At 30.0% G+C, this 18,831-nt stretch overlaps 1 protein-coding gene across 2 annotated transcripts in view; it reads left to right on the top strand.

The window, feature by feature from the left end:
* Nucleotides 1-18,831, top strand: part of LOC142323893 (cytochrome b5-related protein-like) — a 75,006-nt gene that overhangs the window by 35,953 nt on the left and 20,222 nt on the right. Inside the window, exon 2 of one of the 2 annotated variants that reach the window (XM_075364222.1) lies at nt 18,625-18,831. In XM_075364222.1, the coding sequence (XP_075220337.1) occupies nt 18,631-18,831 (201 nt within the window). In that variant the 5' untranslated portion in view covers nt 18,625-18,630. The remainder of the gene's footprint in view (nt 1-18,624) is intronic. The other variant, XM_075364223.1, reaches the window with a different exon arrangement.

Genomic DNA, 18,831 nt, shown 5'->3' on the forward strand with positions numbered 1-18,831 from the left:
TAAAGCCGACCTCCGGTAAAGCCCCTCAGGGCTCGGAACGGAGGGATGGTGTGGCGACCGGTAACGTCACAAGGTGGGTGTCTTCCCGTACGGAGTTGGGATGCCCAAAAAAGAGAGTAATATATCTAGGGTGTAGTATGTATGTTTGTTCCACCGTAACAGCTCATCAACGGCTAAACCGATTTAAATGCATGACCCTGCGTTGGAATCCTTAGTTTACCGGGAGTGTCGTAGGCTATATAAATATATGTGTAACTTGTGTAACTATATATATATATATATATATAGCAGTGGACATTTGCCAGTTGAAGCACAAACTTTAATGAACTGTGAACTCTATCACTGTGTGAGCTGGGTTTAAACTGAATGATTCGGATCAATCGAACGAATAATATTACAAAAATAATAGAATTAAATTTACGTTAAATAAAATAAAATAATATTAAATAAATGTAAAAAAAATCTGTTTAACAATAATGGGTTTCCCATGGGGACTACGTTAAGGCTAGAGTGGTGAGGGGATGCGAGCACCTCGTGCGAGGCTAGATCAATCACCATCAACTGGCAACAAACGGGGTGCCCCTGGGGCGCTGTTTTGGGAGTAGCAGTGGGGTGTCCTTATAATATCTCTGCAAAAAATTGTCCGATTTTCAAAATTCAAATGGGGTATTTGTTAGTAGGTTGAAGGCCTAATTTTTGCATGCATCAGGTACACTTTCGATCTAACAGATCACGGTTATTCGAAAATGTTGTTATATCTTCGCAAGTAATCTTCCGATTTTCAAAATTCAGACCGGGTGTTTGCTAGGTAGTATAAGACAAAATCACGATGGAACCATATTAAAGAGCAATGTTTGTCAGCAATGGTATTTTTGGCAGTCGTGTTTTTTAATTTTTAATATTTATCTCTTGTTTTTCTGATTTTTTATAAATCCACCCTACCATTTTTGAAACATTTCATTAGGTTCTTTAAAAATTAACTTTCAATCCGCTCCGTACTGTTCACTTTTTCTTGCAGGCAAGTAATTATCTACATATCGTCAATGGCTATATTTACTAAGCGATTATTACTTATATTCCTTTTAGATTTTAAATTTATATTTTATTTTACTATTATCGTAATTATTAATTGAGTTGGCTTATTATTTATTAAGTAATTCAATATATGAATAAAATAATGAGAATAATGAATAAAATAATTTTTATTCATTAAAAAACTTTTATAAAACATATAAAAGTAAAACGAAACTTGAGACAAAAATAAAGCTGAACAAATGGTTTGATAAAAACTATAAAATCAATATTTAAAATTAGTAAATTACAATAATGAATAAAATTATTTTTATTTATTAAAAAAAACATTTATAAAACATATAAAAGTAAAACAAATCTTGAGACAAAAATGAAACTGAACAAATGGTTTGATAAAATATATAAAATCAGTATTTACACTAAGTAAATTCCTGTTTTTTATATCTTGCACAGACATATACTTTTATCGTCTGCAACTATAGGCATATTTTTTCTGAGAGTTTAAAGCCTAATAATTCCCTTTATAATAATGCAGAAAATCTAGCGTGCTTCCCAATTTAATTTACCTTTAATTTTAGTTCCCAGTTACTTTTTGTTTTAACCAGAGTAATTTCATCTCACTTATAAGATTTTTCTTCATGAAATTAAACATAGTAAAATTCTTACTTTTCCTTTTGAACATACTCGGCAATGCAAGTGAAATGCATCGTAAAAACATTTAAAATGTAGACTGTTAATTAATTATAATTAATCTTTTTTCATTGACTTCGTCCAATATCGATGGTTTCAAGTCAACAATTTTACAGTTGTCGCTAATCTCTTCAAGAAATAACCTCAGTCAAAAATAGATTTATTAAAATTAAAAAAAAAAGTAGTTATGTGGCTGATTTAAAAATAAACTGAATTAGTGGCGGCTTGCGTATAGGCAATATGGAACTGCAGCAATCCCTATTTCCACTTGATGTTATTGATAACATTTAATATAATGAGTCCTTTTTTCTTTAATCCTTTCTTTATGCTTGTACAATATATAATCCTTAAGCTTAATGTCAGTAGCCATCTTCCAGTTTATAAAATATATACAAAAATCGTTGTATGGAACTGTTCGCTTCGCAGTTCCAGCGGCGTGGTGTTTGACTGTTGTGTGTATGCGCACATAGAAAGCTGCACGTGAGACTGCGTGGGAGGGAGAGCACTGTCGCCCCCGCAGTGCCGAGCCTGGCGTGCTGGTGGAAGGTGGTTCTTTTTTTACTCCGCGTTTGTATGGAACGTTCCTTGTTCGTTCCCTTTACTAGTTTAGTCGGTGGAAATATGAAAGTGCCGAAGAAGGAGTGCCGATGAAAGCCACATAGGCCGAAGAAGGACACTCCGTATCAAACCCCGTCTTCGGGCTTCTTCGACATATTTGGAGTAGAGGTTGTAGGCGTGTTGTGCGTTCAGGCTAGAACGGACAGAAGGATCGGCGACGGAAGAATCTCGAGAAGATCAACGGCGGCGAGCTTGCCTTTGTGTAAGGTTACAGTCTTGGCGTCAGGTGGCAACCGGCCGTAAAACGTTAAAGCTAAACAAATTCTCTTGATACAATATCAAAGTGCACCAAAGTAGTGAAGCGATAAATACTAGGGCGTCCCTCCTATGCGACATAGCTAGACAAATCGCTATTAATATGCGTATCCATTGAATATTCACTGACCGAATGCAGTCAAGAATTGGCTGAGATCTTATATAGGCGCAGTATAAATATATGCTGCATCCAAGAAATTAAATGAAAAGGTGCTAAATCCAGGGATATCGGTCCCGACTACCAATTCCTGTGCAATGGCTCATCAACATCAAGAAATGGCATGGGTATAATTCTTGACAAACATCTCAAACAGCGAGTTATTAAAGTAAATAGAATAAAAAAAAAGTAAAAGTAGCATTAGATAATCAACCTCACATTAACATCATCTTTGTATGTGCGCCCCAAACAGGTTGTGATAAGGAGGAGAAGGAGTCTTTTTGGGAGGATTACATCGTGTAAGTTTGGGCATACATAACACAGAAAGAAAAGTAATTGCGGAAGATCTAAACAGACACATTGGTCAAAAGGCCCCCAAGGACACACATACGGATGAGAACTTTGGATTCAGCACCCCAAACGATCAGGGGAAGGATATTGTAGAACTCGTGTTAATATAATATTGACATATCAATAGTCAACACGTTTTTTCAGAAAAAGAGTGAACATCTAATCACTTACAGGAGTGAAAAAGCTCAGTTTCAGATAGACGTTTTCCTGTGTGACTTCGATGCACACGTAAAGTCATCCCAGGAGAGCTTCTGATCAGCCAAAATCGAATCCTCGTAGCCTGTCTCCGAATGTCCGTTTGGAACACAAAACGCAAAGCTAAACGCTGTCTTCGAATTAAATGGTACAACTTGAAAACATGGGAGAGAGATCAGGCCGTAAAAAGATTCGAAGATTATTTCACTGACTTCATGATGACTTCGCTGACACAAAATGGAATGAGCCCCACACCCGAATTACCAGCATAACCAAGGAAGAACTCGGCGTATCTAAGGCAAACTGAATACCGGAAAAGATGCCAGCTGGTGGTCCGATGTTGTTAAAGAAAAGCTCAAAGAGAAGAAGAACAGCTTTAAGATATGGTAAGAAACAAAAGCGGATATGGATAAAGACGCTTATAATATTGCAAAAAAGCGGCTAAACAAGCCGTTGTCTTCGTCAAACACTCGGCCAACAAGACTAAGATCATCCGATTAGAAAATGTAGAAACAGATAAGGATATATTCAAAATAGCCAAACAACATTACAAAGAAACGCAGGATTTCAAACAAAATAAGTTATATAAATGACATTTCAGGAAACTTACTAACATCGGACAATGAAATTAACAACAGATGGCAAGAATATTTCTAACATCTTCTGAATGAGTAGTTCCCACACCACTCCCAAAATATCCTATTCCTATTGAGGCTAAGTCTGGAACTCTGGAAGAAAACGGGCACAGCTGGAGTTATTTGGCTCACAAACCTTTTTAATCTAATCCTTACCTCTGGGAAGATGCCAGATATGTAGAGATTCAATAACTTGATACCATTTTATAAGAACAAGGGGAATATTGCTGAATGTAAGAACTACAGAACCATTAAATTAACTTCACATACCATGAAGAAATGGGAAAGAGTCATTATCGGTAGGCTAAATAAACTCTCCACCATAACCACAAACCAGTGCGGTTTCACTACCGTGAAACCGGACGCCATGGGCACCACGGACGCCATACACTGCGTAAGAATACTAATGAACAGATATAAAGTCCTGAAAAAAGATCTCCACGTTATCTTCATTGACTGCTTTCGACAGAAACCACCAAACTCATATGGCAAGCACTAAGAGCCTAACTGATACCAGAGCAATACATTAATGTCATATAAGACATGTATAATGACGTAACAACACAAGTCATCAGCCAGAGGGATCCACCAAGGATCCACTCTGAGCCCCTTCCTTTTCAACATTGTCATGGACTACATCACAAAAGATCTCCAAAAACCGGCTTTATGGACACTTTTATATGCAGACGTTGTAGTTTTAATAAAGAAATCGTTGCCGGAAATCCAAAACAACCTCTACAGATGGCGTAAAGCTTTGGAAAGCAGTGGCCTACAAGTTAGTTACAAAAAGACTGAATACATGCATTGCAGTTTCTATAGTGACAACAGCAACACTTAGGCTGTAATTACTATCGAAGAACTCCCTTAAATAAAGTAGAGGAATTCAAGTACCTTGGATTCATAATCTACGTCAGGGTTAACACGGAAAGAAATTTAGAAAATAGAATCAAGGCAGGCTGGGTCAAGTGAAGGTCGCTCTCTGAGGCCCTCTGTGAAAATACCTATTAGAACCGTGTCACCGTGTTTAAGCAAGCCGTTAGACCGGCAATGCTGTATGGGTCCGAGTGCTGGGGAATAAGGAAATGTGAAGAGAAAAAAATGCATGTCACGGAGGTGAAAATGCTGCGTTGGGCAGGTCGTGTTACGAGACTTGACAAAATTCAAAATAAGTACATCTGAGGGACCTTTACAAACCTTTAAAGTAGCTGAAATGCAGCAAAAAATGCGAGAAAGCCGTTTACGCTGGTTTGGACACGTAATTCGTAGAAGTGAAGATCATATGACCCGACAGGTTTTAGCCATAATGGAAGGAAAGAGAGGCAAAGGCCGCCCACCGACTACCTGGACGCGAACCATCCATAATGATACGATGACGATGGGCTTAACGCCAGAAGTGACACAAAATCACCAAGAGTGGCGTAAAAGTATTAGGAGGGATGACCCCAAACAGGGAACAAGCCAGGGGATTGACTGAGGAACGAGATGATATTAAAATTAACTGCTGGATAGAAGAAGGTTCGCTAACAACCTCGTTAATTCTTTAATTGCTACTGTAAACAGTTTACTAGTTCGACTAGGTGCTGGATAATTATTGTCTTGTACGAGTTACTGTACATCGCCCGTTCTGGCGCGGGAAAATCTAATTTAATTACATTTTTATTTACAGTAATCAATTTATCCATAAAAGTAATAATAGTTTTTTTTACCGACTTTTCGAAGAAAAAATACACTATTACTTTCGGTCGTATGTGGAATTGAGGGGTGAAAATGAATTTTCTTTACGTTTTAGGGTATGAGGAATATGAAAATACCATTCACTTAAATTGTAGTTTCCTTATAATATATATATATATATATATATATATATATACTTAAGGAAAGGATATATATATGGAAACTAAAAATTTAAGGTCGAAAAGGTTTAGGCGGAACAAATTAGAAGCGTGGTTTGTTGTGATATTGCTGCAAGAAAAGTTGACCTTTTTTCGCAGAATTTCGCAAGAGTTATATATATATATATATATATATATTTTTTTTTTTTTTTTAAATTTTAATTATTATACACATTTTTCTTATTAACTTTTCTAAATAAACGTACCATTTAAGAAAAAAAACATTCCTGTCTGAAATATCTATTTCTTGAAAAATGGTAGAAAATTATTTTCAGAAACAAACAAAAACGATTTAACCATTTTTAAATTTGAACAAGATCATGAGAAAAGATTAGTGGTGAATAAACAATGGCGTATATTTTTGTTTTATATGGTGAAATAAATAAAAAATCACTTACTTTTGGTTTTTAAAATTTTTTAAGATAGTTTCAGTATTGAAATGAGATTGTAAAGTTTAACAAAAGAAATTAAAATTAACCCACCCTTACATTTTTTACCTTCATTATAAATGAATTTATTAATCTTTAAACTAGCTGAAGAATACTCTCACAATGCACAAAAAAGCACATAATAAAATTTTCCTCGAAACTTCTCAACAGATTTTCCAGTATGTGAATTTAGTAACTGGTTTCTGGTTTATTCATTTTCTAATAAAATATTCAAACCTTTTTTTTTTTCAATGACTCAAATTTGTCTAATGTTTATCTTTCTCTTCAAATTCATAAGGTTCAAATCCTAGTAAAGACAGTTACTTTTATACGGATTTGAATACTAGATCGCGGATACCGGTATTCTTTGGTGGTTGAATTTCAATTAATCACACATCTCAGGGATGGTTGACCTGAGGCTGTACAAGATTACACTTCATTTACATCCATACATTATCCATATTATCTTCATCATCCTCTGAAGTAATACCTTACGGTGGTTTCGGAGGCTAAACAAGAAAAGAGAGAGAGAATACCTTCTATTTTAAAATTAATAATTACAGTTTTTGAATGGTTTGTAATATTTTGAATAGGCCGTCGATCTCTTCGACAAACAAAACTAATCTCTAATCTGGTTTCCAGTTAAAAAATGTGTAATAATATAAAGTTGCTCGAATAACTCACTGCAGCCGTGAAAAATACACGGTATAATTTTAAATTGAATACCATGTTAGAAGTTCATTAATTTAATCTAACAGGAGAAAAATAGAAATTTGCCTTGCAAAAAAATTAAAAATGAGGATTTTCACTTTAAACTAAAATAAATTAAAAAATAATTGTTTATTAATGCAACAATCGTTTCCTAAGTTGAAAATTTGTAAATTTGCGTTAGGGAATACAGTAATAAGGTTTGTAAGTGTAAAAAAGAAAATCTGTATTTATTAGTTTCTCTTAATGACAAGAGGATCGTCCAGCGTTCATTTAAAATAATGTATGAACTGTTGAAACGAAATGATATACAAGTGTGTCGAAGGATGTTTTATACCTCTACTTAACTTTTTTAAAACCAAGACTGTTGTCCCTTGCTACTGACTCTTTCTTATTAAATGGCGGGTATATTTTTTTTCTTATAAAGGGTATAGATTATGATTCTATTGTTTTTAAAGATGGATGGAGTTTGGGATTGCGTTCCGATCTTTTTTGGATCGTGAGTAAGATAAGGTTTTATTGGGGTTATTTCAAAAGTGAGTTGCAAAATTGTTGCGTCATTCTTCCGAAACGATTCCCCTTCAATTTTTTTCTGAAGGCCTTTCGGTCTATCAGGTATGCGCATTGTGAGGCCCAAGTTTTGTAGAGGTTGAATTGCACTCCCCACGCAGAGAAAGTCGCATAAGGTTGCTTGCCTTTTAAATAATTTAACAGGAAGAAGAACCAGAGTTGTGGAAATTCTTCTTCTGATGGTCGGGTGTGCCTTATTGGTTCACCAGGGTTGATAGTAAGCGGAGAGATTGGGAACAAGTTTTTATGATATTCATAATGGTTTAAAGAAGCGAGTGGATAGTTAGAACGAATATATTTTAGTACAGAGGGCGGCGTTTAGCTGTGCACATTGGGTGCGAGAAAGATAGATCGACAGGACGGGTGGAACAGTTTGTCATTCCTATACGAAAACATCTCGTGTAGTTCTGTATTCTTACATAGTATACAGTACATTGTCAGAGTTGTTAGCCAGTTATTAACGCGGTAAGCTAACCGGCAACCAATGGCAATACGCCGCCTGCTACAACAAGAAAAACCTTGCTACTTCTGGCAAATTCTTTCTAATTATAATACAGGAAGTAATCCGTTATTTTTTTGTTGGAATTAAATCAATGTTATCCGTATGTTTTATTATTTATATTTGTTTTTATATTTTGTGGTATTAATATTAATGAGTCTTTAAGCTACAATGATAAAATTAGATACGTTATTGTAACTCTGCCACAACAAAACATAAATTGAAGGTTTTTAGATGCAACGGTAATTCATAGTTACGTAAAACGTTTGGATCTTATTACGTTTTTTATGTTAATTTTTTTTTCTTTTATTATTATTGTTAGGAAATATGTACTAAAGTAACTATTATTTCTTTATATATATATATATTGTAGATCTACGTAGACATATAGGTTCTATTGATTTAATATTATTATTGTTGTGCATTGTTTAATTTAATACCCGTAAAACATTTCTTATCACATAAAGAGAAAAGTACTCTTGTACTTTTTTTCAACAATTCTTATCAAAAACTTTTAATCGCTATATTTTAAGTATATTATAATTATAGAAGTAGTATTATGAAGGAGTTACAGTGATAATACTAAGATAAGAAGGAAAGTGTATGTCGATTACATTTTAGTTATAGGAGTACTTAGTTATACGAATCACTCGTACAGAGTAATTCACGAAGAATGTAACAAACTTTCAGGACATGATCTGTTGGTACAAATAAAGAGGAAAGTGAATAATAATAAGCAGTAAACATAGATTCGGAAACACTTGGAGAGCGAGTGGTGGCTGGCGAAATATTTCGACCTGATTTCTGCGCCTTCGGTAAAATTAAGTCAGATTGTAATGCTTGAAAACAAAATTAAGGGGTAAATTTAGTGATTTCATGTGTAATGTAGTATGAACAATTTAAAACAATAGATACCGGAATTGTATTTTTAGTAGTTTTTGAAAAATCTGGGATAAATGATTGAGATCGAAAAACAGATTATTTTAAGTTAGATGTAAAATAACTTTGTTAAACGGGTGATAGGCACATAAAGATTTAAACGAAACTTGCAGAAAATTTGATTTTGAGTAAAATGGTATGAATAAAATTCACAGAAACTAAATCCAGACGTAAGAATTTGGAAGTCTATTAAAAACAAAATATATAAAATGTGATAGATTTTAACTAGGTGTTAAACAAAACAAATTTGTCAATATTATTAATAAAAATAATTGGATATTTTAGAAAAATAACAAATACAAACACAAAATAAAACCAACCTACAAACAATTAAATAAACTGTTGTACGTATCTCCGCCACAGTGGATACAGCAGTCTGCCCAACGAAAAATGTTTGAGGTGGTTTTCTGTATTCCCGCAGGGTTGCTTTGTATTATATATACTACACTGGGAATTCCAATGACTAACTCTTCTCTTGTATGACACTTTTGTCCATATTGATTTCAAGTGGCTCCACAAGTAGTCAAAGGTTTTAAGTCAGGCAACTTTGTCTGACTTGTCTAACTCCTAGTAAATAGAATGGAATTGCCTCATCGTGCTGAAAATCATCTGTCTTCTTGTATTCAGAAGATCGATCATCTTCCAAGAGATCTAGCAAATTATTCTGTAAAACCTGTAAGTACGAAGCACCTGAAACATTCTTATTGAAAATTAATGATTTTGTTGCCTATTATACGTACTAAACGTTTACCTGGAAACTGTGTCGGTAACCATTTTTGACGGTGCCGTGTGGATTTTCGTGACCCCATACGTTTTGAATTAAAAATTCCACTTCGAGTAAGGTGGCTTTATCGGTAAACAAATTGGAATGTACGTTATTAACATTGTCCAGACTCAAGTGATAATATTTTAAACTTGCAGGAAGCTCTTTAGGAAGTAAATTTTGTACCTTTTTTTAATTAAAAGGATGAACTTTTATCTTTTCGAAGTGTATACTGGACATTTTGTTTTGTTTAATACCTCGTTAAAACCTACCACATTTTGTTTTTAATAAACTTTGAAATTCTTAGTTTGTATTTAGTTTCTGTGTTCTAATTCATACCATTTTATTCGGAATCAAATCTTCTTCAAGTTTTGTTTAAAACGTTTGTGTGTTTATTATCCGTTTAACAAAGTTATTTCATCAAACATAAAATAGTATTCTTTCTGACCGCAATTGTTTGTCTTTTCCCCAAATATTTTGAAAACTAGTAAAAATACAGTTCTGGGACCTACTTTTTTCAATTTTCATGTCAGATTTCATATAAAACCACTAAATTATCTTTTTACTTGGATCGCAAGAATTACAGTCCGACTTAATTTTATCAAAGTCCAGAAATCAGGGCGAAATCTTTCACCAGCCGACACTCGCTAACAAAGCGTTTCCGAATCTATATTTTTATGAACTTTCTTCTTTATTTTCATGAGTAGAATATGTCCTAAATTTTGTTACATTCTTCGTGAATCACTCTGTATTTTTCAGGATATAAAATATTTTGATCATAGAGGTTTTAATTATTGGTACTCTTTCAGTTGTCGGGCTTTGAGAATCATTATATGATAATTGTTGAATTGTTTGCTGAAAAGTAAGTAAAAGTATTAAATAATAATAATTAAAATATAAATTAAATTTTTCTGGTTTCTATTTAATTTATTTTAGTTAGAAGTAAATGCGGCTCGCAATTATTGTATCTTTGAAATAATATATAAAAAAACATTCTATGCTTTGATGTTAAAAAGTGAAAGTAAAATATTACATTTTGAATAATTTTTATTTATAATATAATTATATAATAATTATAAATATAATGAATTTGAATAATTTTTATTTAAAATATAATTAGTTTGGCACTATTTTTTGTTTCTTCTTATATTAATTAGTATGAGTTTGTAGAACTTTAGAAATAGTAATTAATTGTCTGAGATATAGGATATAAATATATATAGTTTTGTAAAAGTATTAAAAAAATAAAAAAATAATTTACAAAAGTAACTCATGTATGAAACATTCTCTGTTGATTCATTTGAAACTTAATAAACTTGCTTCATAATAATGGTAAAAATATTTATTCCACATTAATTTTTGTGCAGTTCAACTATGTAATTCATATTACTTGAAATTTGTAAAAAAATAATAATAAAATAAATAAATTTTTTATTCTGATTGAAACATAATAATACATTATATGGGCCACAGCAGGAGTTAGTAGATGTGTTATTCCACAGTTAAAAAAGGAACTTTTGCCTGGGTGAATTAAGAAAAACTATTTTAAAAACCGATCGGAAAAACACCGTAGAATACACAAGTAATTATAAATAAAAAATAGATGTGACTGAGAAGTCCAAATTAATAATTAAAAATATAAGCATATGAAAATGTTAAGATAAGTAAGTAGATGAAAATATTAAATACAAAAAATAATACAAAATAATTCACAATTAAAAGGTGTTAATGAAAATTATTTGAGCTTGTATTTTCATGTATGTTGAATGAGATGCAGAGAATTCAGGATTTTTTAATTAGTATTATTAATAATTCAACATTTATTGCTTCTGTAAAAGAAAACCATTTAACTGTACTTTAAATAAATTTGTGGGAAAATGTTTTGAATTGTTCAGTAATTTATTAAAAATGGCAACAATAGGACATAAGGTTCTTTTTCTTGAGCTGAAATATTGTGTTGTTACAAGAAAACAGTTTTGTTTGGTTTGGTAGAGATGGATTTTGGTATTTTTTTTTAAGAATAAATGACTATTCATTTTAACGAGATCTCTTAAACAAAAATTGCACATTCATGTATAAGCACATGAATATGGTAAAATTAAAAATTTTTTTAAATTATTTTTTTTTAATAGGGGTCTACATGATATACATAATGAACACCAAACAATGATTTGACAATCTTTTTTTTTTGAAAACTTGTTCTTACTTTTTAAGGGAGCCCCAAGAAACATTATTTTTCATCTAGGATGTAAGTAAACATAGCAAATATTTAATAATAATGAAAGTTTAGTGTTTTGTTAAGACGCTTCAGAGAAAAACAGTACAGCTTCATTTTATTGCAAACAAAATCAATTTGATTATCCCAAGAAAATCTGTCATATAATAAAATACCCAGAATTTCATTTTATGGACAACAAAAATGCTATCTTTACTATTAATGGGAACTTCCTTCACACAGTCAGCAGTGAATATACTTGAGAAGCACAATGCAATGGTTTTATCCAAATTTAAAGATAATTATAAAAATTTAATGGTAAATAATTTTTTAAACTGTTAATGTGAAATTTTCAATTCCTTTGAAATAATATATCCAGATACAGATACTGTATCATCTGTGTGTCATCTACAAAGTGGGTAACATTGAGTGGTTCAAGATTCTGAAATATTTTTTAAACATAGGTTTACTTTTCTAAATAAAAAATAAAAAATAAGTAAACTTTCTTTTTTATTATTTTTCTGATTTAATCTGCTTCATTGAAACGCATAAAAAAATCTAAAAATATGATCCATTAACAGTGTAGTATTTTCTTTAGAATAACTAAAATTGTGTAAGAATCACTTTCAAATTACATGATAATTATTCTTATAAAAAACATTACAGAGCATCTTGTTCATTAGAATTATTATTGACACCTATCTTGAAATAATACCTGTTATAGAAAAGTTTTAAAATTCTTTTAAGTATTAGTTAAATAATTAACATAATTAAATTATGTTAAATTATTATATTAAATAATTATATATTATACTGTTATATTATTAGCATAATTCTATTTATGTTGGTTTGTTTATTTCTTATGTGGACTTTTTTAAATAATTGTTAATTTGAAATCGTGTAAGTTTCATTGCATTGTTTAAGTCTTTTGGAATGTTGGTTTTTATATTTAGGGCTTAAGATTTTCATGTTGTGAATATATATAATATTTTAATATTATTAAAATAGTAATAATAATAATAATAATATTTTATTATTATTATATATTATAGTATTATTGTTGTGTTTATATATTAATTTTTTTTAGCTTTGCTAAATTTTTGAATGTTTGGCTCAAAATTTTATCAAATATCAGTTATTTTACAAATAACTTCAGTTAGAAATGATTGAGAAATAAAATTAACATGAAATTAGGTTGTTTTAAAAGTTATATTAAAGAAATTTTAAAAAGATTTGATAAACTAAATGAAAAGGTGTGTGTTTAATAATTAAATAAATACTTCATTCTGGTCGGTGATAGTAATACATTATACCAAATCACAAGCAGGTGTTCTTAATCTACATAAATGTTGGAGCAGATAAACTGCTCTAACATTTGTCTGATTTCCCTTGATCCAACCACTGATAATACTAAAAAGATAATCACAGCAGTGTTGCAAAATACACAATCGATTATAAAATAAAAAAAGAAATGGTTAAAGCCCACATCAATAGTTAAAAATAATAACTACACATTCCAACACAGGGAATAATAGTAAATTATGGTAAGGTAGTGAATAAATTAAATAATTACATAATAAATAATTCAGTGGATGTTGAAAATTACTGTAACATATTACTTTTACATGTTACGGATGTGAAGAAAATTAAGAAATTCTTGAAATTATTTTTTAATTAGTATTATTAATAACAAAAATCAACTATTATTATGTCACAGATGAAATGGTATTTATAAATAATAATGTTAAAAGTTGTATATTAACTTTTGCAAAAAAATTAATTGACATCTTATCTTATTAGCAATAGTCTACACTGAAGCTAATTATTACAGTCGTAAACATAATTTTTCTTCTTTGCAACGGTTAATCTAGCTGTTTTTTTTTTCTTGAGTTGGTCAACTGAAACCATGTGAAGCAACATTTTTCATTCATTTCTCTTTCTTTTTGGGGTTTACTTTCGTGCTCATCCAATGGTTCTTCATTCTTTCACTTTTTATTTGTCTTCTCTCTTCTGATCTGACTTTGCTGATTTCTTTTTCTTCTCTTGAAAACCCTTGAAATCTTGTACTAGTTTTCAACATTGTACTATTTCCGTTCTTTATTTAAATTGCGATTGAATATTTATTTTATGAACTTGTTAACTTTTATGCTAATAAGGTGGCAAAAAATTTGGTTCTTCTTTTCTGATGGATTCTGACATTTTCTCAGTTCATTGTACTTGTAAAGATTTTTATTACATCTGAATTTGTATCCATTTTTACCTATTTTTATTGATACTAGAAGTTTTCTAAAAATAAATTAGGTCTAGTCTGACTATTGTTTTAAAAAAAATATTTATTTTTTACTTCAGATATCATTTGAAGACATAGACCAAATATAATTTCATCTCTGTCATAACAAGCAATTAATATTTATGACTGAAATAGCAATTATTTAAAAAAATAGACAATAAGAAGAAAACCACAGGTCAAGAATGCTCAGATTGCACAAAGACAACGGTTAAAAATTAATTATTTTCTAATTAATAGGATATATCTTTAGAAAATCTTTGTGTAGTGCCATCGGTGTTTGATCAAAATAAGTAGTTTTGTTTTAATTCTCTTCAGGTAATTTTTCATAATAAAATGACACTGGACAACACTTTAACAGAAAATACTAATGAAAAGTAAAATAAGACATGTATTATTACTTGCAGCTACTAGAAACAAATTATTAAACTTTAAACTCATCGGTAAAGATAACTGACTAGAATAATTTTTGAACAGCACGATAATATGTATAATATTTTCAATTTATTAATTATTAAATAAATAACTTTTAAAATTTTGGCAATAAGATTTTTGAAAATGAAATTGATTTGTTTAGTTCTGATGTTGAAACTAAATGGTGAAAATGAGTTGTTATGAACATAATCACTATAAAAAAATTTGAAATGAAGCAAAAATTATGCTTGTTGAATATTGCATTCACATGTCTGTATTTACTGGTGAATAGTTTATTTGAATTGGCAGTTTTGTTTTATAACTTTAGAAAGATTCGTTGAGAATACTAATTGTATCATTATTCTTGGAATTAGACGTAGATTTTATTTTTTTTAATCGTATTTATTTTTATTTATACAGACTATTTTGCTATTTTAATTTACATTTATAAATTTTAATTTATTAGAATTATGTAAACTTAAAAATTACATAACTGTATGCATAAGTATGCAAACTGACCTAGTGATGAAAATAATCACAAATACATTTCAGTTTTTACATGTTTTTTTCTTTCATTAAATTCATAATTGAAAGATACTTTATTTTGTTGCTTTATAGTATGAGTATATGTCCTAGTCTCTTTTGTAGCTATGAGTCTTTGTTATGACTCTTGTAACTGAGGTATAAAATGCATCATTCAAAGTTTCTTTCTCTGAGTATAATGATGTTCATTATTATATAGTTATTCTCTTTGGTGTGAGTTGATTGAAGATGTCAAAAATTGACATCTTCATGATTGTGATTATCACCTGCATTTTAATTGGGTAAGCTTGATGATATCAACTGTATACTTGCTCAGTAAAGGCAATAAGAAAACCACCTTATTCCTCACTTTTTTTAAATCTTGTTATGAGGTACTTATTATTGAGAACAGTTGTTTAATTTTTGGGAGATACTTGTAACTCATGTGAGGATACCTATGACTATTACAGTTATGGTATTTAGCATACATATGCATAATGTGAAATATTTGTTTAACATTTGTTGTGTATATTTTGATATGGTCTTTGACTTACCTTTTTATTGTGAATTGACATACTGCAATTGATGTGTTGTATGACTACTCATTTAATTCTATTATAATTGTATTATATATAATCTTTGTTGTTATAATAGTACCTTTGTTATTAATAGAAACTGTCACTTCTACTTCATTATACTGGTAATTATTATTGTAATATCTATTGTATTGTTTTGTTACATTGATAAAGAAAATCACAGCAGTTGATCAAGTTATTAATTTGTTTTATTGTGTTAAATAAAAAGTAAGTAGTTCATTATTAAACAAAAAAAAAAACTTTCTCCCAAGATTCTTTTTTTATTATAAAACTATACTCATTTATATTAAATTCCCTTTTATTTACTATTTTAATGGATCAAAAATAATTTTAAATAACTAGGATGTGACTTTCTCCAAAATTCTGTGTATGGATAAAAATAAAACAACTTGATATCACTAACATTACTTTTTCCTGTATAAATATTTTCCATGGATTACTAAATTAATTTATTTTTTCATTGAAACAGTAATTCCAGGAATTACTGGAAATTTGTTGAATTTTGTTAATAAATATTATTTATTATTTCTTAATAGTGAGCACAGTAATTGTATTCACTGAACTGTATGATAAGATGCAGTTAAACCTGATATACTCGTATAAGTAAAAATGTCAAAAAAATTAAACCAACTTTGAAAAATGGGCTAAAAGTAAAAAAAAGATAAAAAAATAGATCATATTATTCAAAATTTTAAATTTCTCAATTGTTTGGTGAATTAAAAATCAACATTATTAATCTATAATTTGATATTACTTACTATACCAAATGAAAATTCAAAATTTAATGAAAAATTAAATTGTTTTATTTTATTCTTAATGCATTTTTTAAGTTGATTTGGTTTTTTTAGTTTATTTTATTTAAATATTTTTTAATTTAATTTTTAATTAAGGTACGGTTAAATGTACAAAAAGTAAAATATGAAAAAAACTGTTTGCAAGAAGTATTAAAGATAAGAAATCTGCATTTATATTTTATAAAAGTATAAAAATGAATTCAGAAAACCATATAAAAATTTAATATTTGGCATGAGCTAAGGCTGTTGAATACTTATTCATGATTATTTTTCTTTTACTGCATGTAGCTCAAAAAAGTTTCTTAATTTTTTTTATGAAAATATTTTGAATAACCAAATAACTTCAGGCTAAGTATTACTATTATACTGTAAAATTGTATACTAGGTAATGATAAGTTAATAAAATATATCTTCAAATGTTGTATGTTAAATTTTTGATTTAAAAATCTGCTGTCAAGGAGTATCAGGAAAACTTACTATGAGCATGTGAGGGTGTTTACTTGAGTTTATCTTGTTTATTCATATTTATTAATGAACTATTTAGTTTGCTTTTTTCCAAAATAAAAATATTAATTGTAAAATAATAATTAAAAATGATCTATTACATACTTTTTTGTTTATTCATTTTTTTCTGCTCTACTTGGGACGGATTTGCATTTAAAGTTTAGCACGGCCCAAGCCGTGTCACTTGACTTTAACGAGCTTCCCCATCCGCCGGTTGTATGTCCGGTACGGTAGGTCGGCTAGCCGGTTCGGATCTTTTGAGATTTCTTCTTTTGCCATGCCTCTAACATACCAGAGTGCGGTAGTCCGGGCCCGACTAAGTCGTTCCCGGGCCCCTCCCTGGCGGCCGGGACTCGGTCTTTTCGACTTTTTTTTTTTAATCGCTATCCCTTTATCTGTTTCCTCCATTCATCTTCTGATTTTCCATCGTATTTTCTGCCTGGAATAAAACTACGCATGGAAAGTTTCTTCTTTATCTACCATCAATTTCTATTCATAAACTTATCAGGGTAAATTTATCTGTGGGTTTCGTCTTTGTTTGCCACCGGCCAACCAGAGAGGGGTAATCCGGGCCCGACTGTATCGTTTCCGGGTCCCTCTCCAGCCGTCGGTTGTCTTTTAATCTTATATCAGTTCCTGGAGCCAACCCTTGCTATTTGATTCTTTCGTATCTAATATTACGGTAATCACGTTCTCTATTTTTCTCCATTCCTGTGTACCACGTAGCGTATAGCTTATTACAGTATCTGTTTATTATAATTATTATACTTAAAAATTCCTACATCTTACTAAATGGATTTATAGGAGGTAATGAAAAAGAATTTTAACATATGTTTATTACTGTGAATGATATACATTTTAATGCTGATCTCAACAACTTTTTTATATCTTTTCTATTAACACATTTTATTGTTTTCTTTTATAGATGTTTTTTGTTATAATTTTACATTAAAATATTCTGTGAAGGAATAGATAACTAAATTCACATAATATGTACTCCCTATAACATGAGCTATCTGTTCTCATTGTTTGCTTTCTATGTTGTGGAATTGTTTTCCTGGAAAATCTGACTTACAGAGTATTTTAGAAGAAAAACCAATGGTATAGCTTAAATAGATAACTAATTTTTATTTTTAACCTACATCAAAGAAAAAGATTTTTGATTCGACTCATATATAATATTTTTTGTATAATCTTAAGTTCAAGTATTATTTTTTACCAAATGCACAAATTTCAGTTTTGTGTATTTTCTGTATATAAATGGTTTTCACCAGGAACAGAATAAAGGTCTTATCAAATCTTTAAAAAAATGTTTTAGATAAAAATTGTATTTATATATATATATATATATATATTTTTTTTTTTCTTTTATTTTTATTAAATGATTTTATTATAAATTAATTGTGTATGAGAAAACATAAAAAGCTTTGATTCAGCAAATAAGAAAGAAGTGACTCAAAATTTAAAAAATAAATAAATAAAGTACATACATAATGTTTTATAAATTTTGACAGTTTTCTAATCTTAACTACTAATATAGTAATACATTTATTGTTTCAGAAGGGTATGGGTCACCCATCAAGCTGGACAGAATGGAAGTATCCAGACTGGATGGATGTAAATTTTAGAAGCAGTCGATGGTGGATTGAACAAAAAAAGAAAGATGATGGTGCTGAAGGACTATGGAGAATTCATGATGGATTATATGATTTGTCATCATGGATTGATAAACATCCTGGAGGGAAAAAATGGATTTCTATTACTAAA

Source organism: Lycorma delicatula, chromosome 4, assembly GCF_047948215.1.
Source record: "Lycorma delicatula isolate Av1 chromosome 4, ASM4794821v1, whole genome shotgun sequence".
Lineage (NCBI taxonomy): Eukaryota > Metazoa > Arthropoda > Insecta > Hemiptera > Fulgoridae > Lycorma > Lycorma delicatula.